Source organism: Varanus komodoensis, unplaced genomic scaffold, assembly GCF_004798865.1.
Source record: "Varanus komodoensis strain SLA01 unplaced genomic scaffold, ASM479886v1 scaffold69, whole genome shotgun sequence".
In the NCBI taxonomy this organism is placed as follows: domain Eukaryota; kingdom Metazoa; phylum Chordata; class Lepidosauria; order Squamata; family Varanidae; genus Varanus; species Varanus komodoensis.
The window spans coordinates 2343807-2368960 of record NW_025336334.1 but is presented as its reverse complement, the minus strand read 5'-3'; the positions used below and the strand labels follow the sequence as shown (position 1 = coordinate 2368960).

Here is a 25154-nt window from a genome sequence, read left to right as displayed (position 1 = left end):
GAATATGAAGTCAAAGGGCCTTAGGAAGTCTGAGCTACAACAAAGCTAGCGGAGGTGACAGCATTCCACCTGAGCTAGTCAAAATCCTAGAAGACGATGCAATAAAAGTGCTACACTCAATATGCCAGCAAACTTGGAAAACTCAACACTGGCCACAGGATTGGAAAAGGTCAGTTTACATTCCTGTCCCAAAGATGGGCAATGCCAAAGAATGTTCAAACTACTGCACCATTGCACTCACTTCACTTTCTAGCAAAGTGATGCTCAAAATCCTACAAGCTAGGCTCCAGCAGTATGTGGACCGAGAACTACCAAAAGTACAGTCAGAGTTTTGAAGAGGCAGAGGAACTAGACATCAAATTGCCAACATACGCTGGTTCATAGAGAAAGCTAGGGAGTTCCAGAAAAACATCTACTTCTGCTTCATTGACTATGCTAAAGGAGTGATTATGTGGATCACAACAAATTGTGGCAAGTTCTTAAAGAGTTGGGAGTACCTGACCATCTTATTTGTCTCTTAAGAAACCTATATGCAGGTCAAGAAGCAACAGTAAGAACTGGGCACGGAACCACTGAGTGGTTCAAAATTGAGAAAGGAGTTCGGCAAGGCTCTATACTGTTGCCCTGCCTATTTAATTTAAATTCAGAGCACAACATGAGAGGGGCGGGGCTAGATGAATCACAAGTTGGAATTAAGATTGCCGGGAGAAATATCAATAACCTCAGATATGCAGATGATACCACTCTAATGGCAGAAAGTGAAGAGGAACTAAAGAGCCTCTTGATGCGGGTGAAGGGGGAGAGTGCAAAAGTTGGCTTGAAACTCAACATTAAGAAAACTAAGATCATGGCATCCGGTCCTCTCACTTCCTGGCAAATAGATGGGAAAGAAATGGAGGTAGTGACAGATTTTATTTTTCTGGGCTCCAAGATCACCGCAGACGGGGACTGCAACCAAGAAATTAAAAGGTGCTTGCTCCTTGGGAGGAAAGCTATGGCAAATCTAGACAGCAGACTAAAAAGCAGAGACATCACCCTGCCCACAAAAGTGCGTATAGTCAAGCCTATGGTTTTCCCAGTTCCAATGTATGGCTGTGAAAGCTGGACCATAAGGATGGCTGAGCACCGAAGAATTGAGGCCTTTGAATTGTGGTGCTGGCGTCCCTTTGCATGTTATCACATAGAAATATTTCCAAGCCCAGCTATCTGAGGTCTCTTTAACTGGAGATGCTAGGGACTGAACATGGGAATTTTCACATGCAAGGCATCTGCCCCACTGAGTCTTTTAGTAGAAATATACTCAAGTACCTAGACCAACATTATATTTAACCAATGCACAACTCTAAATATCTGTGTCTATAATAAGTTTTGTGTCTCTTCATCTTGCCAGTTAATAGGATTATTTATTCATTATTTTTTATTATTTATTTAAGGGGTACAATCTGCCCGTCATTTCACTTTTTTTTTACACTGAGTAGCCTTTATAATTTCTTGGGCACTTTTAAATAAACATTTTTGCAGATGATCAGCCACAAACCACATGTTTGAGTGTCTAATCCCCATTCTGGTTGTTTCTAGTCCATGTGACATGCAATAGTTTTGTGTAGCATAAAGCTTACCATTGAAAGCATAAGCTTTACATCCCATAGGCAATAGTATCTCATCAATGAAGTATTTCTATTGAGTGTTTGTTTTTCATTACTGCCAATGCTTTCAGTTCATCCCCCCCCCCCCCCACATCCCATAATCACCAGCATTCCTAGGAGCATCCTTGTTATGAGGTGGTACTAACCTTGAAAACAATTGGGACAAATGTCCATATTGTGCTGAACTGTCTCCATTATTGGATCTTTTTTTCTTTGCTTTTTAAGGGAAATTTGGTATATACAGTGTACCTTGGCTCACGAACTTAATCTGTTCCACGACTTTGGTTGAGACCCAAATTGGTCGTAAGCCAAGTCAAATTTCCCCATAAAGTTCAATGTAAATAAGATTAATCCGTTCTGTAACTAACTTTTTAATCACAAAAATGTGAAACAAAGTGACAAAGAACAACAAAGAAAATGCCTGTCTCCCCCCCCCACCGCCCCACGCACGAGTGCAGCCATCTCCCCCGCCCCCAAGCACAACCGTGATCACACGCGTGTTTCCTGCACAAGCACGACCATGATTGCAGCCATAGACAGGCGCGATTGCAGGCGTGCTCAGTGGGGGGAGACGAGTGCAATCGTGAGTGCGTTCGGGTGGGAGATGATGTTCACCAGATGCGGAGTTCGCAACCTGAGTAAAAAATTTTCTTAAATTTCTGTTCACAACCCTATTGGGTGGGCAAGTCATGAGCGGAGCTGGCTGGAGCCAGGGGTCAGACTAGATGGCCCAGAACGCCCCTTCTGACTGGTTCTGTTTCTGTGTTCATGAGCCAAGGTACCACTGTAACTGCTGATTGACCATTGATATCTCTTAATTTCTTCTATTAAGAAGGTATTATCTCTTATCTCACACAGCACATTATATATGACAGTCTTGTACACATCTTACCAGTTATTGCTGTGTGTACAAGCACACAAGTGTCAGTGTATAAATAAAGCACAGTCAGAGTCCTGAGACAAGCAATCTTTCACAGAGACTGCATAAAGATTAATCTAAGGATAAACTAAAATCAGATGAATACAAGTAGGGCAACTGAACAGAATATCCTTGCTGGCCATAATCTTCCACTCATGCATGATATTCTTTTGTCACTAACCTGTGTTCTGCACTTCTTTCATAATGCTAGCCAATGAGGATCCATGTTGGAAGGTATGTTGACCAATACTACTGCCTGTTTAAGGAGTTCATACAAGTGTAATGCTTGTTTGTAAGTGGTAATGCCCCAGCTACAGAACAAAGCCAGAGTAGCATGTATTACTTTAATGTCAGAGCTTGTAACTATTTTTTTTTCTTTTCCACTCTAGGGTATGCATAGCGGTCCTAATTCAGATCAGGATCATAGCATACAGGGGTGGCGATTTTATCCCTTTCCCCGCACTATGGTCACATCCAAAGTGGGGGTCTCCAGGCTACAAATTACCAGATAGTGACCCATTAAAGTAAATAGTTCCCTCTCCTGCTGCTAGGGTTCCAATCCAAAAGACTCTAGATATCTTTAACATGTGCTTTGACATTTATTGTACTTTGCCAATTTGAGAAGAATGCAGTACAGTGATGGCAAGAGCAAATCTCAGGTTCACACTACTCTCCTCTCAGCATAAAACCATGCACAGAATGTAGCCAGGCTGTTTTGAGTCTATCTGTATGTACAATATCCCTGGTCCCATACTCCCTCCTGACTTTTCGATTGAGAGACAGATCACAGGTTTAGGGTGATCTCCTGCATGAATACACTTGGTAGGATTTGCGGCAGTATGCCCTTCAGTGTGAGATAAGGAGTACTCTGTGCCCAAAAGTGTTCCTGTAATTATATGATACTGATTGTCTGCTCTTGCGTTATCCAACTCTAGTCTGTATAGAGCAGTGGTGATGAACCTATGGCACGCATGCAACAGTGGGCACACAGAGCTCTCTCTGTCGGCATGCAAACCAAGTCGCCCCAGAACTACACCAGCAGCCAAGCATTGGATAACAGTGCACATAGGGGCCATGCGCATGCTTGGAAAGGAGTAGGGGTGCCAGGTGATGACATCACTCATTAGCTGTGACTTTCTGAGCATTTGCATGGCCGAATAGTGCGCTGCAAAGGATTTGCTTGGACTGGCTGTGAGTTATTTTTTCTAAACTAAAACCTCAGTATTCAGGTTTTATTGCAGTGTTGGCACTTAGCAATAAATTAGTGGTTTTGGGTTGCAGTTTGGGCACTCAATCTCTAAAAAGTTCGCCATTACTGGTATAAAGTGTACTCTGGACACATAACAAGTTTATCAAGCTCTTCTCATATTCATAGTAACTATTGAAAGGTGAAAACTGCTGGCTGGACTTGGAGGTGAAGGAATCATTATCAACTACCTTTATGTCTCCTACAGACCATGTCTTTGTATTTGCTACACAACAGCATGTGAAATGGTCTACTGAAAAGGAGCTCACACTCTAAAGTAAAATAGATGGGATAACTGAAAAGATAGCACACCATTGATAAAGAGGGTAAGAATCCCTCCAGGTGAGGCAGTGGCTGTACTGAACCGGTGCCTGGCCGAGGTAATGGGCTGGATGAGGGCCAATAAACTGAAGCTCAATCCAGACAAGACGGAGGTCCTGTTGGTTGGCGGTTCGGGCTTCGGAGAAGGTGACCTGAACCTTGTCCTGAATGGGGTTGCACTCCCTCCTAGGGACAAGGTCCGCAGCTTGGGAGTGCTCCTCGACCCGGAGCTTTCACTTGAAGCTCAGGTGACAACAGCGGCGAGGAGCGCTTTCCTCCAGCTTCGGCTGATTCATCAGCTGCGCCCCTACCTGGAGTACGACTGCCTTGCAACAGTGACTCATGCGCTGGTGACTTCCCGTCTTGACTTCTGTAACGCGCTCTACGTGGGGCTACCCTTGAAGACGGTCCGGATACTTCAATTGGTTCAGAATAGAGCTGCCAGGCTGCTGACGAGGACTGGACGTTATGTTCACATGACACCAGTTCTCCGTCAGCTTCACTGGCTCCCCATTGAAGTCCGGGCCCAATTCAAGGTGTTGGTAATGACCTGTAAAGCCCTAAACGGCTTGGGTCCTGGTTACCTGAAGGAGCGCTTACATCCATATTTGCCCAGTTGCCCCCTGAGATCGGCGGGAGAGGCCCTTCTCCGAGTAGCCACCCTCCTAATTTCTCTCACGGAGGGCTCCCGGAGAAGGGCTTTCTCAGCGGTGGCGCCTAAGTTATGGAATGCGCTCCCCAGAGAGGTCCGCCTGGCGCCGTCGTTATTTGTTTTTCGGCGCCAGGCTAAGACCTTTTTATTTAAGCAACATTTTAAATGCTAAATACAATTGAATTTTATCTGGCCAGGGCGGCTTATTTTATAATGTGTGTTTTAATTAAGATTATTTTATATGGATTTTAACTTATTGTTTTATCTATGTTGTAAGCCGCCCCGAGGCTTCGGCGAATGGGGCGGCATAAAAATGTTTTAATAAATAAATAAATAAAAAATAAGAAGGACTGGGAAGGTCAACAGTGTAATGGAAGGGACAAAAAGGCCTAGTTTCAACCATGCTGAATCTTTTGAAAAAGCATTTGAAAGCGAAAAGGAAGATGTGGTGGCATAGAAGGTGATTTCACAGAGTAGCAAAATCAACAAAAGACCCACATTCCAAAAATAATGCAGAACAGGGTAGCATTTCAGTTTGTGAGAGCAGACTTGCAAAACTTTCAACCCATCCATCAAGCTGAATGGTGCCCCAAGCCGTGTACTGTGGCTTAATAGTCTGCTTTTGCAGTCCCAGGAAGGCAACAAAAACAGGCAATGTATTGAGATCCCAGTGGGCTGTCTTGCATGGCTCAGGAACTGTTGTGCAAGTTGTGCAAGCTTTGGGTATCTGATAAACCTAACACCAAAATCCAGTTATTTCTGTTATTTAAAGTTGTTTTTTTTTTAAAGAGAGTGAATCATTCCATATTTTCCTCTTTCTGCAAAAGCCATGAGAAGAATGGATTATTTGTTGTGAGCCTCAAACCACATTAACTCAAAAGTTGATAGACCTTGAATTCTCCCAAGAGTAATTAACATTACCAAAGAATTAATATAGCAATTTAGGTTGATACATTGTTGTTTTTTCCTATCATTAACAACAAGGTTCCAGGAATGACTTACAAAGTTCAGTAGTAAGATAGTTACAATTCTTGGGCTTATATTTATTGTGGCTGAGACTTTTTCTCCTGTATGTTGCTGCAGACTATGTACCAATCAAACAGATTGTTGTAATAGCACAAATATAAAAATCTCAATTAGGAAAATTAACGTCAAATAGGGATATGCTCCTTAAGGACCACTTTTAAGTCTGTTTTATAGTAGCTTCTTATTTTCCCTAAATGTTATTACAATATAGAATTTGTTTACTTCTTTCCTTATAAATGCTGCATTTTAATTATTTGGCTTGAAGACAAAATATTTCCTCTTATTGGTATCAGCTCATGAAAATGTATGCTGTGGGATGTGGTGGAGTTTAGCATGGTCATATATGTTAATACTACAATTATAAGTAGTATTGTGGGTGTTGCATTGTTTTCTTTGCTCAACAAGAAGTTTAACAAATTTATTTCCTAAAGCCAGTGACATGTTGCCTAGAAAATTAGGCAAATCACATTATTTTTAGTGGCATTCCTTATTCTTCTGAATTGCGACTGATGAATCAGGGCAGGCCTAATTTCCTGATTGCTCAACTGTGAGAACTGTCCATTTATTCTTACTCTCTGGTTCTTATTTAAGCAGTTACCAATTCATAGGGAGGACCCATTCTCTTACCCAGTGAATACTAAGTTTCCTAAGGACCATTGAGGGGTTCTGTTAAAAGCATTTTGAACATTCAAGTTTTACAGTATCTACCAGATCCCACCTCTATTCACATGCTTGTGGACACTGAAAGAACCTTAAAAGGTTGGTAAGGAAAGACTTCTCTTTGCAAAAACCATTCAGATTCTTGCTTATTAGTAAGACTTATTAGTAAGGCTTATTAGCCTATATGCTTGATAATGTTATCTTCAACAATGCTTTCCTCCAGTTTACCTGGAACAAATGTTATGCCTTTAATTTTCTGGACTCATACACATAAATCCTAAGCAGAAAATTATGCTACATTGGCTACTTTCCAGCACACTAGTATTTCCTGATTTTAGAGACTGGTTACGTATTTAGATGTTAGAAGATCAACCATTTCTCATTGAGCTCTTCAAGAGCATGACTCAATAATTAATTTAAATTTTCTCATAAGTCCTACCATTTCATCTGTTGTGACTTTTAAATATACTTTTAAAGAGCTACACTACCCCCGATGTGCTCCTCACTGTCTTTTTTGAGTTTATATCCAGTGATAACTGTATGCACTGATTCACTCCATTTCAACAGACTTACGTTATTGCTTACCATATCTATATTGTGGTTTAGCACCATTCACCCCAGATCCTCCTCTGCTCAGTGGTTTCTAGAGTTAGCATATAAGCACCTATATTTAATAGCTCTTTTCAAAAGTCTTTTGTTTGTGCATCTCCCCTTATGACTCTTTAGCCTGTTTCACTGGCTGTCATGTCATTTTGAATGCTTTTTCCCAAGTTCTACCCCATCTCTATTTGGATGAACTGGAACAGTTGCAATCTCAGCCTCTAGGAATTATTTGTTTGAACTGAATGTTCCCCAGTTCCTGGGAGGTCAGTTTAAGAGGTATTCTGTATCTTTTTTTTAATTAAGCACCAGCAGACTGGCTTTGTTTCAGGTTGTGTCTGTCATTTCATCCTGCTTTGGCTAAATCAGTCTCCACATTAGAGGATTCTTTGTAACTGAGTTACATGGGTTGTTCAGCCTCTGAAACAGAGACCCCTACCCCTTGCAGGGCTGAACCTACAGCCATCTTCCCTAAAGGCTCAGGCTCTTCTTAGTCTCCTGACACTGACTGATCTGGGTGCTCTTGATCTTTAAGAGTGCTATCTCTTCCTCTGCGGAGAAGACCTCCAGAGTAGGCATGATGCCCTTGTGTGCAGGTTCATTTCATCCCAAAACCTTTCTTTGTGCTCAAATAATTGGTATCTTTCAGCTCTGCCCACGTCATATCCATGGAACAGGTAACATGTCTTAATATGCTTCTGTGGACATCCTGGATTTCAACATCCCATCTAGCAAGCTAAATTTTGCTTTCAGACAAAAAGGCTGCCTGTATGTGTCACAGCTTCTCACACCTCCCCAGCACTTAACCTATCAACATGTCTAGATAATGTGTGATGTCCAAAACCTTACCCAAAACACAAGTCAACATGCAGTCAATATGAACCATCATGGTATGATTTATTTGTATTTTTCTCTCAAGTTTTACCAACCTATCTAAATTGATTTATTTATTTCATTTTTATACCACCCAATAGCTGAGGCTCTCTGGGCAGTTAACAAAAGATTAACTGCCCAGGAAATGAAATGGAAATGATAAAAGGAAAGAAATGAAAAGGAAATGGAAATGATAAAAGGAAAGAAATGAAAAGGAAATGGAAATGATAAAAGGAAAGAAATAAAAAGGAAATGATACGTAATTATCAGTATTTACACCAAACAGGCAAGTTTCAATGTGGACAGCATGACCATCACAAACTCATCTCTCTGTAGTTATCACTTACATTCCCAATAAATAGTTCACTCCGTAAAAGAAGCTTCTTTTATGCCCAGAGAAATGTCCTTAGCAGGGAATTCACCACCTAAGAAAGAAGTCCCTTCTAAAGGATTGTTTCCTTCTTCCTTAGAATGATGGCTTCCTTCCTCAAAATCTTCATACCTGATAGCAATGTGTAATAGTCAGGATGGTGGTGATCCTTGCAATGATTCTTGGTGTCCCTTGTTCATTTAGGATATGCTGAAGGATGCAATTGTTTAACTAGCTACGAAAGGCAAAACGATGGGTTTGTGTGGCCAGTGGTTGCTTATGGAAAGCTTCTTCAGTGAATCAACTGGACTTCCTCCATCCTTGTGCTTTTCCTTTTTCAGAATGAGATCAACCATGAAGAACACTGTTCAGCATGCAAGCATGGTGCCAATTTGCAACCCTGTGGAACATGTCCCAGAGCCTATCACCTCAACTGCTTGAACCCTCCCTTGAAAGCCGTCCCCAAAGGGGTCTGGGTATGCCCAAAGTGCCAAGAAAAGGTGAGCCGGTTTTCACTGCAGCCCTCACACCCCAGATATTTGGAAACTAATCCATTTGTAAATGAAATTTCTGTCAGATATTTTAAAATGTTGTCTGTCTGTCTTTTATTTAATTAACTGATGAATCACATTTAAAGACTGCTTGACTGTGCAAAATGGCAGGTAATTTTATGACTACTAGGGGGATATATATCCTGAAATTTCTGGAACATTATGACCCAAATCCAGTTAAAGTTAGTCATAATAAAATAAATTGTTCATGATCAGTTTGGTTACATTAGTTTGAGTGGTAATAATGTTGCCTGATATGGTCCTTTTATTTCTCAATTTTTAATTTTTCGTTCATTCTATCAATACTCCTGGGAAGTAAGTCATTAATATCCCCAAATACAGATATGGCAGAGAAACTGACTTGACTAAGGGCACTCAGTAAGTTCACTCTATAATTGTTGAAATACAAGATTTAAAAGCAGTATTTTAAAATTCTTCTAAATGCAGGCTTTTAAACACTGCTTTAAGCTTTTCTGAGTATCTGAGGTAAGAGATGACCTAAAAAAATCACAGGTTGATCATTGCCTAGAAAAAGTGCTAGAAATAATAGTGTACTCTGTAAAACTTAATAGTTAGCTATGATTCATCCAAAGTTAAGAATCCATTGATTTCACTGGAAGAAGTTTGGGAAGACATTTAAATCTCTTCCATTCCAATCAGAGCATCTGAAGAGTACTTAGCATTGACTGGATTGTGATAACCTAAGCACAGTGGGCTTAATTTAAGTGCACTTTCACAGCAGTGAATGTAATAGCACCATCATTTTCCAATGCTAGGGCATTACAAATATTCAGCCTTTTCTTACCTTCATTGTGGAAAATAGTGTTTAATGTACACCACAAACTGTAATGTCTGCACTAAGGAAATAATAGAACAATGCTATATATTCTTCCTATCGTCTATACTTCATATGATGTTATCTGAGGGCTAGTTAATGCCAACAAACTCCTATGTATATAAAGGAACGATTGCCTGGAGGGGGAAGAAAAAGTGAAACACATCTGAATGTGTTGCTAGCAAAGCCATCTTCAGTTATTATGGCTGCTAGAAAAAGTTCATCCACAATCGTGGAAATTCCCTTCCCAAGTTTTACATTGGACTTATTCTTTATTCATTGTATTCATGTATTGTTGCTCTTATTTTGGTGAACCTGTTGTTGTAGTTGTTTATTTTTATTATTATAGCCACCCCAAAATTGCCAGTGTTCAAATCTAATCAGTAAAGAAATCATATGGAGGGATTTTACAATGGGAAGCCACCTGAGTGTTTTACAGATCATATTTGCTCGACTTAAATGAGAGATACATTTATCCTTTTTTCATGGTAAGACAAAATACAATTGCATATATGTTATCATTTTACCAGCTTGCCTATCTCTTACGCAACCATTGCATATTTTTTTAATGATCAATGCTTGATTAACACTTCTGGGAGTGAGATAGCTAAGGGGTTGCATGGATTATGACCTGAGTATGTCTTGAAATGTTCAAATCTTCTATTTCCTGAAACTGTAGGTGTTAAAGAAAGATGAAAACGTGCCATGGGCTGGAACTCTGGCTATCGTTGAATCCTATGTTACTCATAAAACAGGTATGTACTCAAGTGATTGATTATAAGAAATGGTTTCTCAAGTGTCAGCAACTTTAAAATTGAAGTCACCCCAGGGGGTGAATTACGAGCATCTCAGAAATAACACATCATCAGAACACATCAGTGCCTGCCTGGCTAGAGGGTTCACCCATTACTGTTCTAACACATTATCTGAATTGGAGTTCACATGCTGAGATGTGGCTGAGACATTTCTTTGAATGCTACATTCATGGTGGATGCAATTTTTCATTTACCATTTGTTCTCAAAGACAGAGAAGAAAGACAGTAACAGGGTTATAGATGAATTTGGGCACCCTGTTAATTTATTAATGTTTATGATTATGTTAGTGCTTTCTACTCATAGATGTCTTAGCTCTTTGTCCCTATGTGCTTTGTTGCAACCTGGATAGAGGCCATGAGAGCAGCAGTTTACCTTTTTGAAGGTCTCCAATCTCTTTGAGCTGGCAAACATGTTTAAAATTTTGAGAACATGTCATGGGCAACATCACAAAAGGAGAACTGTGGCCACTTACAAAACACCCATTTAACAGAAAGCTGCAGATACTGAAAGATGCCCAAGATCCTGTATATGTGGTAGAGTTGTAGCCTAGGCATGAAAACACAAACTCCCTTCAGTCTACAGTTCTCTCATTCAGAATCACATATCACCCAAACTCTCTTCCCTGTTTCACAAACTCCCCCCCTCCACACACACACATACACACACACATATTCTCAGCTCACTGATAGTTTCACTTTTAGTATCTTCCCCTCCAAACTTCCCCCTCTTGCTTTCTCTTTCTAACGTTCAGGCATACACATGCAGACCCAGCATATGCACACAGAGTCTCTGCCTGACTTCTTTCCACTTCTGGCCTGGTTGCCCCACATTGCTTTCTACAGCCCTCTCACCTTAGCTCCAGCCTCCTTGCTTCTTCTTTCCCTGGGCCAGATAGTCACCAGTCCTCCTCATGTTCTCCCTGCTTTACACTGGGTCACTTCCCAGTCCTTCCCTGGTTGCCCTGCCCCTCCAAGATTGCACTTTGCCAGATACTGGCATTGAGATCCATTCCTCCCTCCTTCCTTTTTTTCCAGCTGACTGGGAGTATCTCTAAAGCTGGCAAGTGGCCGAAGGTCAATATGTCACTTTGAAGTACACCCAGCCACTCAGAAAAACAAGTTAAATACTAAAATATACCACTGGAATCAGTAGGGATCATGTGAGAACAGTGGCAAGAGCATTCTGTGGTTACAGTGGCACCCACATGCAGTCGTCTACCCACATGTTTCCCATTGTAGTGAAGGTATTATTAAATGGTTGTTCTGAGAGGTATAATCCTCTTTGGAGTCACCAGGCAGTTTAAGCTCCTCCTGGTTCTGTCCTCCAAAACAGTAATTTATTTTCCCAACAAACACAGTATAGCCATGAAATTTTGTGAGAAACCAAGTAAGTTACAGTTTATGAACACAGGGACAGAACTTCTCATTGTAGACAGCAGCAGCAGCCATACATTGGCTGAGGAGGATCATGGGATGGGCTAGGGATGGTAAACTAAGAGGATATAAAAACCTATACAGGCCATTCTTGTGGCTTTTCTTGACTACCACTTTTGAACTGAATTGCTATTGTTTCAGGTATTTCTGCTCTATGTATGCAGCAGTAACACCAAATACATCTTCACTGGATGGGTTGAAAGAAAGGGGAGAAAGGCATGCCCAAGGTATCATTTAAACTGCTGTGTATCACTTTGCATCTTAGCTAACATTAATTATCTGCTCTGTTGCTTTTGTTTCTCAGTTAAAGAAGAGGAAAAGAGAAAGTTACTAAAGCAAAGCAGTGAACTGAGGGGAGAATACAGGCAGCTAGAGGAAAAAGAACAATTTCTCACTAATGCAATGAAGGTAGTGTACTTCTCTTCTTTCTCCCATCATCAGTGCTCTTTCTGTGTTGTTCCCAGAGGCCACTATAGTCTTGATATCATATACTATGACTTGTGCTTCACAATCAGCAAGGGTTGGCACTTACTGAATAATGTGCAGTATGCAGTGATGCTGTTCTGCCAAAACAATGGGCACAATTGCACTTTGGTTGTAAACCTCCCAGAGAGCTTTGGCTATGGGTGGTATAGAAATTAAATGAATAACAACAAAGCTATCAGTTTTACAGATGGTTGTACAAATGCGTTGCTCAAGCAAAACTTACTGTTCCAGTGGAATTGGCTATAGCTCAGCAGTTTTTCATTGGACTTCCAACATGCTTGCAAAAGGGGTTGTGCAATACGTTAGCAGAGCTTGCACATGTGGTGGGAGAGATGCTAACAGAGACTACACAAGTGGTGGGAGAGATGCTAACAGAAGACATATTGGAACAAGAAGAACCAAGGTCCATTTATGGGTAGTTGTGCAAGAGTAACTTTAATTCAATACTCCCTTTGTATGTAATTTTACAGCTAGTATCAGCAAGTGCAATGCCATCTGTGCTAATAAAAAAACGCTATTGAATATTGCCCAGTATACTTTTTTGGAACATGTAATAGGGAGGAGTTGGAGATTTATAACCTAGACTTCAGCACAGATTTTGCAAAGAAGTTCCAAGGGCTAAGTCTGCTTGAGCAAAGCAACCCAATTTGCAAAGCAAAAGAACCAGGGTTTCACCAGCATTGTAAGTTCTTGTAGACCCTTAATTCCAATAACACTAGTTAGGAAATTCCTAAAGATCCACAACAAAGACAAAGACGTTAGCTTTCAGAGATACCAGACCCAAAACAGGGATTTTTTCTGTTTCTCAAGTTAAAAGACTAAGAAAGGGTGCATTTATAGTATGGATGTCTAGCTACATCCCTTCTTTCAAAATACTAGTTAGCAATATACAAGGTTTAGTTATCTAGCATGTGTCTAAAATGTTACACTTCCCCATATTTGAAAATTAATCCATTTCAGTATCTGCATAAATAGCTAATCTCGTATTGTTCAGCTACCTCTATCATCTAGGAGGGACATTATCAGTATTTTGTGACTTTAACCATGCAGACTCACTAAAGAATCCATGTACTCGGATGAAGCTAAGCAGGCATGGCTTGAATTCTCAATAAATTTAAAGTAAACTTTTTTGTGTGTATATATATTCAGCTGAAAACACTGTGGGAGTTGCATACATGTATGTATAGCTTGTATTATGTTCGAGAGTAGAATTGTAAAAATGGAAAGGATACTTCTTTGTCATGGTCTCTGTGCATCACACATTATGGGTGCTGCGCCTGCTCAGTGCCTGCAGCCGGGAAAAATTCAAAGCTTTAACGGATTTTGGCGGAACTCCGCACCCCTCCACCGCTATGGTATAAAGGGCAGAGCGCCCGCCATTTTCCCCAGTCTTCTTTCGACCGCTGATCACTTTGCCTCGAACCATTTGTTACTCTCTCTACTCTACTGCATATTACCTTATTGTTCTTGTTCACTGATTCTCATAGTTCTTCTCTTGTTAGAAATCCTTTCCAAGTTCAAATTCCTACCTTCCCTGTTAGTTTTTCTTTTCCCCTTTTTCCCCCTTCCCCTCCAAAAAAAAATTGTTATATATTTTCATATCTTTACTATCTTCTATAGTTCTTACTCTTCTGTTCGCTATCCATTCTTCTTCTCGATGGCTTAGCGTGTGGCTTTTCGAAAGTGCTCAAAGTGTGGGGCCAAAAAGTCTCTGACGGACCCACACGAGCTATGCCTTCTCTGTCTCGGAGAAGGGCATCGGACTGACAAATGTGGCCACTGTCAGTCGTTCACCAAACAAGCGCTCAAGAATCGAGAAAATTGGCTGAGGAAGATCCTTTGGGATCAGGCCCTCATTGCTTCTGACGAACTTGCTGCCCAGGCCTCTTCTACAGGCCTGCCCATGGTGTCCTCCCCTTGTCCAGCATCCAAGGGGGCTGCTTCCAAGGAGACCACTTGGTCCTCCCATTCCTCCTTCCAAAAACAAAAGGAAAAGAGGAAGCACACTGGGCCTGAGGATCTGTTGGCTCCGAAATACTAAAAGACTAAAGCCGACAAGGCTGAATGCAAGCAGTGGAAGCTTGCCCAGGAGCCTTGCAGGGACTCAAGCTCGACTGCCCCATCAGTCCCAACGGCCGCTTTGTTCCCGACTCCTTTGGGTCCGACTTCCCAAGCCATCATGCAGGTTACATCGCCTGGATCCCCTCAAAGGATCTCATTGTTGGCTCCTTCAACTTTGGGTCACTCCGAGGCGGCTCTTTGCAGATCAATGTCTGACGGCAAGATATGGGATTCACCTCCCTGCTCTCAACCGGGTTATCCATTGACTCACTCGCCTACTCTGATGCCATCATCACCAGAGACATTGCTGAGGCCTCAGCCTCCATCCGACACGCATCGCCACCAGTGTGCCTCGGGCCAATTGTTGAGGAACTGGGTCCTGATGCCATACAGCGGATTTGACCCATCTCAGTCCTATCCTTGAGACTACCCTCCACCGTACAGCTACTACCCCATGCCTTCGGTGCACAGGCATCGTCCATCCCGGGCAGAAGTGCCTTCCACCTCAATGGCTGCGCTTTCCCGCCCTCCTCCATCTCTGGCTGGCTCTTCCTCCAGTCTTCCATACCACTATGACTCGGATTCAGAGGACTCAGATCAGGCTTCCACCTTTCCTGATGCCGTCATTTTGACTCAGGGACCTGGGCTGCCGGAAAAGTCGTATTCCACGTTTGGAGAACTTATGGTTCATCTTGCAAGGTCGCTGGAGAACTTCGGGTGAACCCCAGTGAGGATCACTTCTACGACATTGTTCGTAAGGAGCAATCATCCGCTGTCTCCATCTCCTTGATAATGACTCTTCTCCAGGCTATGACGGACACTTGGGAATTTCCGAGCTAGCCACATCCAACATCTCAGTGCTATGAGTCGATGTATAAGGTTAGGGAGCAGGAATTCCATTCCTGCTCAAACACCCAAAATCGAACTCTATAGTTGTCAAGTCATCGCAGGGTCAAGATAACAGGGAGCAATCGATCCCGAGAGACAAGGAGGGATGGAAAATAGACTTGATGTCACACCATATCTACGCTGTGATGGGACTGGACTTACGGATATCAAACAATGAGGCGACAATGGCCAGGTACCAGTACTTTTTGATTTAAAGTCTGGAATCCATCACCTCAACCATCCCGGAACAACAACGTGATCTGGGCCGCATTTTTATCCGTGAGTCCATGCAGCTAGCCATACAACAACTCAGTATGGCACGGCATCATGTGGAATGCGATTCCCGGGCACTTGTCGGCTCCATAGCCTTATGGCAGCATGCATGGCTACACTCCTGCAATTTCCCAGATGAGACAAAGAGGCACATCAAAGGCATGCCTTTCGATGGGTCCAGCCTTTTCAACGCCCACATGGACCACAAGCTTGAGCATATTTACAAAGCTCAAGTCACCGCTCGGAAGATGGAAATACCGAGCCAGAACCGACATAAGTGGCCACAGTCTCGCTCTTATCAGTACCAATCCTACCAAAGATACGACTCCCGCCAACAGTATCAGCCTCACCAACAACAAATCCAAGGCCAGCCTGCCTCCCGATTCCAGCAGGGCCATTGCCATCAGTCCAACGACAAGCAACAGTATTGACGGGACACATAGGCTGATCTTCTCTCTCTCCAGCCACCTTCCCCTCTCCCTGTTGGGGACTGGCTGCAAGGCCAACTCCCCATTTGGGAGTCCATCACATCTGATAAATGGGTACTTTCCATCGTCAAGCACGGATATAAAATCAAGTTTGATACCGTGCCCCCTTCGGGACTGATCCGTTACACCTCTCCATCGACAGTCCTCTGAGACGAGGTTTCCCAGCTACTTTGTAAAGGGGCGATTTGTCAGCTCTCTCGCTCAGAGGGGCTTCACAGTTTCTACTCAAGATATTTTACCATCCCGAAACGGGACAGTGGTCTACGTCCAATACTTGATCTACGTGCGTTAACAAGTTCATCAAGACTAAGAAATTTCGGATGACCACCCTTCAGAATATCCTTCCGTTGCTCAGGAGGGAAGATTGGTTTGCTTCCCTAGACTTAAAGGATGCGTATTTCCATATCAGCATCCATCCATCACACAGGTGGCTTCTCTGATTTACTGTTGGCTCTGACATTTTCGAGTATAATGTCCTCCCATTTGGACTTGCTACTGCTCCACGAGTCTTCACGAAGTGTATGACCCCTGTTTGTGTCCACCTCAGGTTACAGGGTGTCCAGATTTACCCCTACCTGGACGATTGGTTGATTGTCTTCTCATCCAGAGAGAGTCTGTTTTCAGCCATCGATACCATGTGTAGATTCTTAGATGAACTCGGACTCTGTATTAATATCCTGCCTCATTCCCTCAGGTCATCAACTTCATTGGACCACGTCTCAACTCGATCCAAGCCAGAGCATTCCTACCACAAGCTCGAATGGACAAGCTTTGGTCATCGATTCATCACATCTACAATGGCCGACCTACCCCTGCACTTTCCATACAGAAGTTGTTCGGACACATGGCTTCCACAGTTGCCATCGTACCCAACGCCAGACTTCAAATGTGACCTCTACAACTATGATTCAAACGCCTCTTCCATCCTCAGCACGACTCTCCAAATTGTCTCCTATCACCTGCTTTCATCCTTCGGACTTTGACTTGGTGGACGAACAAAGACAATCTTTCCACAGGAGTCCCCTTTTGCCAGCCACAACCGTTGGTGACCCTCTACACCAATGCCTCCCTTACGAGATGGGGAGCACATTGTGCCAATATCCATACTCAAGGCACATGGCAGGGTCACAAAAGTCCAGGCACATCAATTACCTAGAGCTTCTAGCAGTTTTCAAGGCTCTCCGGTCCTTCTAATCAGCCCTTTGGGACCGAGTGGTTCAAATAGCTCAGACAATGTTGTGACCGTCTTTTATATCAACAAGCAGGGCGGCATGAAATAGGTACCGTTAGCTCATCTTGCCCTGCAAATATGGGACTGGTGTATCCCCAGGGGGATTACCCCGCTAGCAGTTCATCTCGCCAGTGTAGACAACGAAGAAGTGGATGCCCTCAGCAGGCAGATGTCCACAACTCACGAGTGGCAGTTGGACCAACAGATTTGCGATATTTTCCAACACTAGGGCACCCCGACCATAGATCTGTTTGCTACAGCAGCCAATTCAATGTGCATGGACTATGCTCCTGGGCAGGCATCAGCCCAAATTCACTGGGAGACGCTCTGATGGTGAACTGGACGAACACGTTTTTCTATGCGTTTCCTCCGATCCTGCTAATCATGAAAACCCTGGCCAAAATTGTTCAAGGCAAAGCCCAGGTAATTCTTATAATGTCGTGGTGGCCACGCCAGCCCTGGTTTCCCTCCCTTCTCAATCTCTCCCAACAAACCTTCTTTTGTCTCCCACACGTCCCTCATCTCATTACGCAGGAAAACGGGGCAATTCGCCATCCCGACCTCAACTCTCTGAGCCTCACTGCTTGGCTTATTCAGTGACTATCAGTTCTTCCTTGGTACCAACATCTTCATCGAATCCAGTGACGCCGGTACAACCCTCAGTACTGACACAATCTTCGGTACCGATGGAAACTTCAGGTCCTACATCGGATTTGAGCATCCTTCACCCAGTCATTCAATTTATTCTCCAATCTGCTCTACAACCAATGACTCACCACTCCTACGAAGCTAAATAGAAGTGTTTTACCACCTTTGCGGCAAGCAACCAATTTCTGTCACACTCAGCCTCAGTTGACAATATTTTACTCTTCCTGTTGTCCTTACACCAGCACGGACTTAAACCTACTTCTATTAAGGTTTACATTGGTGCGATTTCTCACTTTCGTGGTCTCATCTCCGGCTTCTTGATCTTCTCACACGTTCTTGTCTGTCATTTCCTGAAAGGATTACAAAATCTTCAACCTCCAGTTCGTTCAGTGGTCCCAACTTGGAGTCTCTTTGTAGTGTTACAAGCTCTTACTAAAGCTCCCTTTGAACCTTTAGCTACCACTGACTTATGCTTGCTGTCTTAGAAAACAGTCTTTCTTGTCGCCATCACTTCAACTAGGAGGGTGAGTAAACTATGTGCTCTTCGTGTTGACCCTCCTTACCTCAACTTTCATAAGAAGAAGGTCGTTTTCCGAACTTACCCTGCATTCCTTTCTAAGGTCGCTACACCCATTCATGTCAATCAGGACATTGTTCTGCCAGCCTTCTTCCCTTTGCCCTCAACACCAATAGAAAAATCTCTCCATTCATTCGATGTAAGTGGCTGCCTGGCTTTCTTTCGGTCCTGTACGGAGAACTTCAGAAAGACCAAAAGCCTTTTCATTAAATACTCAGAACATGATAAAGGCTCGGCTGTTTCCTCCCAAAGACTCTCCAGATGGATTGTCCAGACCATTGAATTGACATACCAGTTGTCGAAACTAGAGCTCCCTGTCATTACCAAGGGTCATTCCGCTAGAGCTGTGGCAGCTTCTTCAGCTTTTTCTGCTGACATCTGCAAGGCGACAAACTGGACGACTCCTTGCACATTTACTAGACACACTAGACTTGATGTCCATGCCAGACAGGACTGCTCCTTTGGTCATGCTGTCCTTTCTTTGATTCTTCACTGATGACACTGTCCCACCTCCAGGTTGGTAAGCTTACTAGTCACCCATAATGTGTGATGCACAGAGACCACGGCGAAGAAAGGCAGGTTGCTTACCTGTAACTGTCGTTCTTCAAGTGGTCATCTGTGCATTCATACAACCCACGCACCGGCCCCACTCAGTGTTGGTGACTGGGTTTGCGAAAGCTTTTTTTCCTTCTATGCAACCACTGAATATTTTATTTTCAATTTATTAGTATGTTCATTTCTTTAATTCTCTTCACTGGTGTTGCCTGACACTGACCACTCATCCACCAGGAGGCGATTGGACAGTCTCCATGAGACTGGGGAAATGGCGAGCGCTCCGCCCTTTATACCATAGCTGGGGAGGGGTGCGGAGTTCCTGGCAAAATCCGTTAAAGCTTTGAATTTTTCCCAGCTGCAGGCACTGAGCAGGCGCTGCACCCATAATGTGTGAATGCACAGATGACCACTTGAAGAACAACAGTTACAGGTAAGCAACCTGCCTTTACTTTGTTGTTCAAATGGATGTTTTGGCTGGTGACCAGATAGGCAATTCTGCATAAATGCCTCAGCTGACAGGAGCAATCAAAAATATTATGCAATAAAATAACTAGGTTCCTGAAGTCTTCATTAAATTAAAATGGAGGAATTGACTGCTAGATTCAGTAAAATAAAGAATTAAAATGCAGTTGAATTAAGTGGGGCACATGCACACGGAGAAGGCAGTGCTCTGGACTTTGCAGTACAAATCATCATCAACACCACCACCTTCATCCAAAATGAAATAGAATTTATTTAAGTTCCACTTTTGAAATGTGGTGCTTGCAAGTTTGCATTTGTGTAAGAGGAAATGCCTGTTTTTATGTTTAGATGAATGCAAATATATCCTTAGCCAAATATATCCATCAAATGCATTTCCCATAGTACACAGACTTGACCTTTATTGAAGAAGAGAGGCTTGTTTTCATTCAATGGAGGAAATGGACATTCCAAGTCCATACTGACAAATTAATACATACATCTCTTACTCATGTTTCTGTCTTATTAGGAGTTTATTGGCAGTACCCTCTGAATACTTAGTTTAGCTTAACGATAGCACCTATATGTTTATTCACAGCAATATAAAGTAATCACTTACCCCATGTGTGTATGAAATACCAGGCCTGTTTCCACTTAATGGTAGCAGATTGTGGTTTACTTGACCCACTATTTGCTGCACTGCATGCCAGGTGTGCACTGCTGCCATCTTCCATATGTGGTCTCTGATCAAGTCAATTAGAGGTTGCTTTGTGTCACCTAAACCCAGACGCAATAGGTTGATTATGGGTTAAATAACCCAGAGTGCTCAGCCCCTCATACATTGAGCCTATTGAGAGTGTAAATGTATTTTAGTTTATTTAAATTTGGATTGTTCAGGGTGGTAGAAACACACATACTCCTTACCCCAACCTATGCCCCGCAAGATACTTCTCAGGAAAATCACTCCCTGTATAACATCTCAAAATAGCCAAAATTCTGTATCAGGCAAGATACCATCCACACCATCCAAATTCAAGACATTTTTCTTTTAGCATTGAATAATACATCCTCATGCATCTCACCAGGTTTCTGAAAGACCATTCCCTGTCCAGTGTGAGTAAGCATCCCTAAAGGGCTGTATCCTCCCTGTGTCCACTGCCCAGAAAAGGCTGGGAACATATTACCAGATCCTCTGCCTTGGTCCTGGCCTCTGCCACTCCTCCCTTACTGTTCATTCCCTTGCTTTTCAAAAATAGTTCATCATCAAGCACTGGAGGGTGGTGGGGAAGCTGCCGTTTGGGAAATACACTAGGGCATGCAGGATTAATTGTGCAATTCCTTGATTTTTGCAATGAAATAAATAAAATCATAACCCTTTGTACATTGTGCATTAATTCAGATGAGAGAGTGGTTTTGACTAGATTCTGCCTCCACACTCAACATAAACATGCCTTCAGAAAGGAGTGGGGAGAGAGGAATTGACCGAAAGTTCTACCCATGAACCACTTGGATTTTGCTTCCAACAGGATACTTAAGAAGTATTGCAATGGAACTGAGTTAGCTGAGCATGTACCCAGGGAAGTATGTTTGCCATGGAAGTGTTTTCACGTCCTTTCCCGCCTTCTCTTATTTGACAGAAGTGCTTAGAGCGGAAAAACAGCTTATTGGCCCAGCAGAAAGGGATCCAGTCATCGCTGGAGCGCCTCAAAACCCTCATTAGACTGATACAGAATGAGCAGATGATTCAGGTTACCATGACAACCACCACCACCTCCTCCCTGCTAACTGTCCCCTGGATCAAACCGTCTTCTGCCTCAGCTGCTGCTGCCGTACACAAAGCCTTGCAGCCAACACAGGGTAACGACTGACAAGGGCTGCCTGAAAATCTTTTTTTTTTCTTTTCAAAGCAAAATCAACAAATGAACACAAACACACATACACAATATGAGTGGAAAAATTACAGCTGCATCTGGAAGGAAAGGTGGGGTGGGAGGGATATAATGTTGGTCCATTTTTATACACCAGCATGTTGGAAAAACCATCCAGTCCACTTTGTAGTTCAGTTTCTTGGCAACTTTTCCACACAGAAGATGTCCTGCTGCAGTTTCTGTTGCTGAGATCTTCAGTGCTTAGGCAACTCTTTCTGTTGTTGTGTTGGCCTTAATGTATTTAACAACCAAGGACAATGAAGCAACATATGTTGGCCATTGGCGGGAGGGTACCAGTGAACTGGAGCATCCTTTGGGGAGGACAAATGGTTGAAGGAAGTTCTCTTTTTGAAGGAAAATAGTTTTAAATGCAGAGTTAGTGAGCTAGTATGCAGGTAGGTGGTAGAAGGGGAGCTGGAATGAAAGTGAATTTTAAAAATGAATAGTTTGGAAGTGAACATGGATTCCTGATTTTTAAAAACGAAAAAGGTCTGTCACAGTGATTCAGGTTGAATGGAGTATGGGGCTGTTTGAAAAGAATTGCATTTGTTGAACACTCACAGAGCCTTCAAAATCAAATCTTTTTTTTCCAGTATTATAGTTGAGAGTTGCAGATATTTAAATAAAAATGTATGAAATTAGCATTTCTAGTGAAATATTGAAGTATTTTCATGCTGATGCTTCTGTATATGCGTTCTGAAGTATTTAAAGAGGTATGCCTGTAAAACCCCTTAATTTTTGCAGATCCTTTCAAGTTATTTTGCTATTGATGTATTTTTCTCATGGAGTTTTTTGTGCAAGGTTTAGCATAAACCATGATAGTGACAAGTATCTTCAGCAGGTTGGATCTCTATTTTATTTTTCTTTTGTGGGGGAGGGGTTCAGATTTGTTTTGTTTTTTATAGAAAGAAAGCAAATAATATCATTGTTGCTGATTTTTTTCTGTCTCAACAGTACAAATGATATGCCAAAAACCTTAACACTTTTGTACTGCATTTTTAATGTAAAATAGGGAATGTGAATTTTTTTCTTCTTTCTTTTGCCTGCAGAAGTATCTGCTAAATAGTACAGGAAATGAACTGCCTCAAGGGACTGTATCTTTTACTGGATTTGACAGGTGGGGAGAGATGGGCTGTCAAATTTGGAGTACTGAGTCCTTTTTATAATTTTGCTAAATTTAACCACAAGTGAATCATTTACCATTAGCCTGATAAGTGCTAGAGAGAACCTGCTTTTTAATTTTCTTTTCACTAGCTAGTCTTCCTGATGCAGCAAGGGTCAGTCTGGCCCCATCATAGGCCAAGGGGCCTACGCTGGAACCCTGAGGCGTACCTCAGAAGTTAGTGATGGGCAAACCAGTTTCTCTTCAGCATAGCTTCTCCATCAGAATCCTCTTTCATTCCTGGTGGAAAAGGAGCACCTTTAAGAAGGAGCACCGTTTCAGATAGGTGGAGCAGTTAAAGATTCTCTCTTGGATATAGTCAGGATTAACTGTGCAATACTGTGTGTTCACACTGAAGTAAATTCCATTGAGTTAATGAGACTTACTTTCAGCTAAGTATGTTTTAAGTTGCAGCCTATGGCTGAAGCGCCAGATATACTTAATGGAGAGTATGCCCCACGGAACACACTAAGTTTTACTTCTGAGTAAACAAACACAGGATTGTAACTTCTATAGCTCAACTTTGTTTCAATTTGTAATTTTCAAAGTGGCACAGTATTTTATCATTTGTTCAGCTTACTTGTTCAGTAATTCACAACTATAGCAACTTCATATACAAGAAACTTATGTCTTGTTTCTTTTAGGTTTTGTTTTCTGGTTTTTTTTTAAGTGAAGGGATTTGTGCCTTGGCATACATAACTAAGACACAGACTCATTTTAATTTTTTAAGTTAGTCTGTTGAATCAGAAATATAAATGCTCCTGAGAAATAATTACATGTGGTCAAAAACTCAAGAAAGGGCAAAAAGTAGCTTGCCCCCCGCTATTCCTAAATGTCACCCCTGTATTTAAATAGATCAAAAGCAAGAATCCATTTCCACATACCACAGGTGAAGCATCTTACACTAACCTATCACACGGTGCCGAAAAGTCAAAGGATTTGACTTTTTATAATTGATTGATTGGGGATTGCCCATCTCTAGGCAGCACACAGTCCCTTCAACCATTTTCACAACTCCGGGAGAAACTGTGCAGTACTATACAAATCTATTTTAATACACTTAACACTCTGTTGAACAAGATTTTTATATTCTTTTATTGATGAACAAAAGTGAACTAAGTAAACACAGTTGTGATACATTGATTATTGTATGCCAATTTATGCATTCCAACATGGCTTGCAATGTAAATGTTTTCAGGTTGAATGGTTCTTTTTCTCCTTCTCAGATGAATTTTAAAAAGAAAAGAGAAAAACACAGAAAGTTGATTCAGTGTGAAGACTTTCTGAACACATGTTTTTCTGGGACTGTTAAAAGTAGTTATTTTGGAAAAGGGACCTGTCCCGTGGATAGTGTGCATAGGAAACAAAGTGTTTGTCTTAAATATACCAATGTAGTTTACTTCTTTATGATGAATTAAACTTGACTGACAGATTTAATATTTGTGTGGTCGCTTAAGTGTATACATTGCTTCCAGGCATTGGCTGTGCCATCCTAAGTAACATGCCTTGATCATGGCTACTGGGAATTTGCACATTGCCTGGTCAGTGCTGATGGTGGACAAAGCTGTTTTGTTCCTTTCTGTGCTACAAGACATACAGTGTTTATATTACTCAGTAAACATTGGCTACATAATAACTCCAAAGAATCTCATGACTAGTTCCATATGCTGAAAGAAGGACTCATTAGTCACAATATTGCCCTCCATGTCTGCATGTACACATGTACATACCCAATCTCTTGGATGCGTCTCTCTCGAAAAAGGGACATTGCTTTCATATGCAGTTTGTAACATAACTCATGAATCTGCCATTTAATGGAAGAGTGGGGAGTAAAAAAATTCCATTTGAGCACTTTGGAGCCCCACCTATGCACACTTGCCAATAAGCAAAATCGTCATATAAAATTGCACATTAGTGTACACAAACTGCCCAAAATAACTGACTCAAGTATGGTGGGTAAAACACAACAGCCTTAACAGAAGAGGGGAACCTGATTCCCGAAATCATCACTTAGCTGCAACTTCTCTAGACCAAAATTGAACTCCGACTTCTGTGGAAATTTCACTTTACAAGATTGGCTATAGGCAGGTCCTTGTTAGGCTTGAGCCCATGAGGCATCTTCCTCTTTTTCCAGACTCTGCCTCCTTTCTCTGTGTGTGTGTGTTTGAGGGATGGGGGTAGTTCAGTTTTAGAGCACAAATTTGGCATGCAGAAAGTACCAAGTTCAGTCCCAAATATCAGGCATAGGGTTTGCCTCAATCCTGGGAGAACTACAATAAGGTGCTAGATAGAGCAATGATCTGGCTTGGAATAAGGCTGCTTTCTGTGATACTCCCCCACCACCCCCATGCTGGCTAGTCCTAGCTTCCTATCTGCCTTTCTTCTGACTTGCAGCCCCAAGCCTGACTGTCCTTTCCTTACAACCATTCTGACTGACCTTCCTTCCTAAT

At 42.2% G+C, this 25154-nt stretch overlaps 1 protein-coding gene across 1 annotated transcript in view; it reads left to right on the top strand.

The window, feature by feature from the left end:
- The window catches only part of PHF21B (PHD finger protein 21B), a 270227-nt gene extending 248745 nt beyond the window's left edge, over nucleotides 1–21482 (top strand). The window contains exons 7-11 of the mRNA XM_044450884.1: nucleotides 2777–2799; nucleotides 8655–8813; nucleotides 10379–10454; nucleotides 12253–12356; nucleotides 21252–21482. Coding sequence (XP_044306819.1) covers nucleotides 2777–2799; nucleotides 8655–8813; nucleotides 10379–10454; nucleotides 12253–12356; nucleotides 21252–21482 — 593 coding nt within the window. The remainder of the gene's footprint in view (nucleotides 1–2776; nucleotides 2800–8654; nucleotides 8814–10378; nucleotides 10455–12252; nucleotides 12357–21251) is intronic.
- Nucleotides 21483–25154: the final 3672 nt, after the last annotated feature.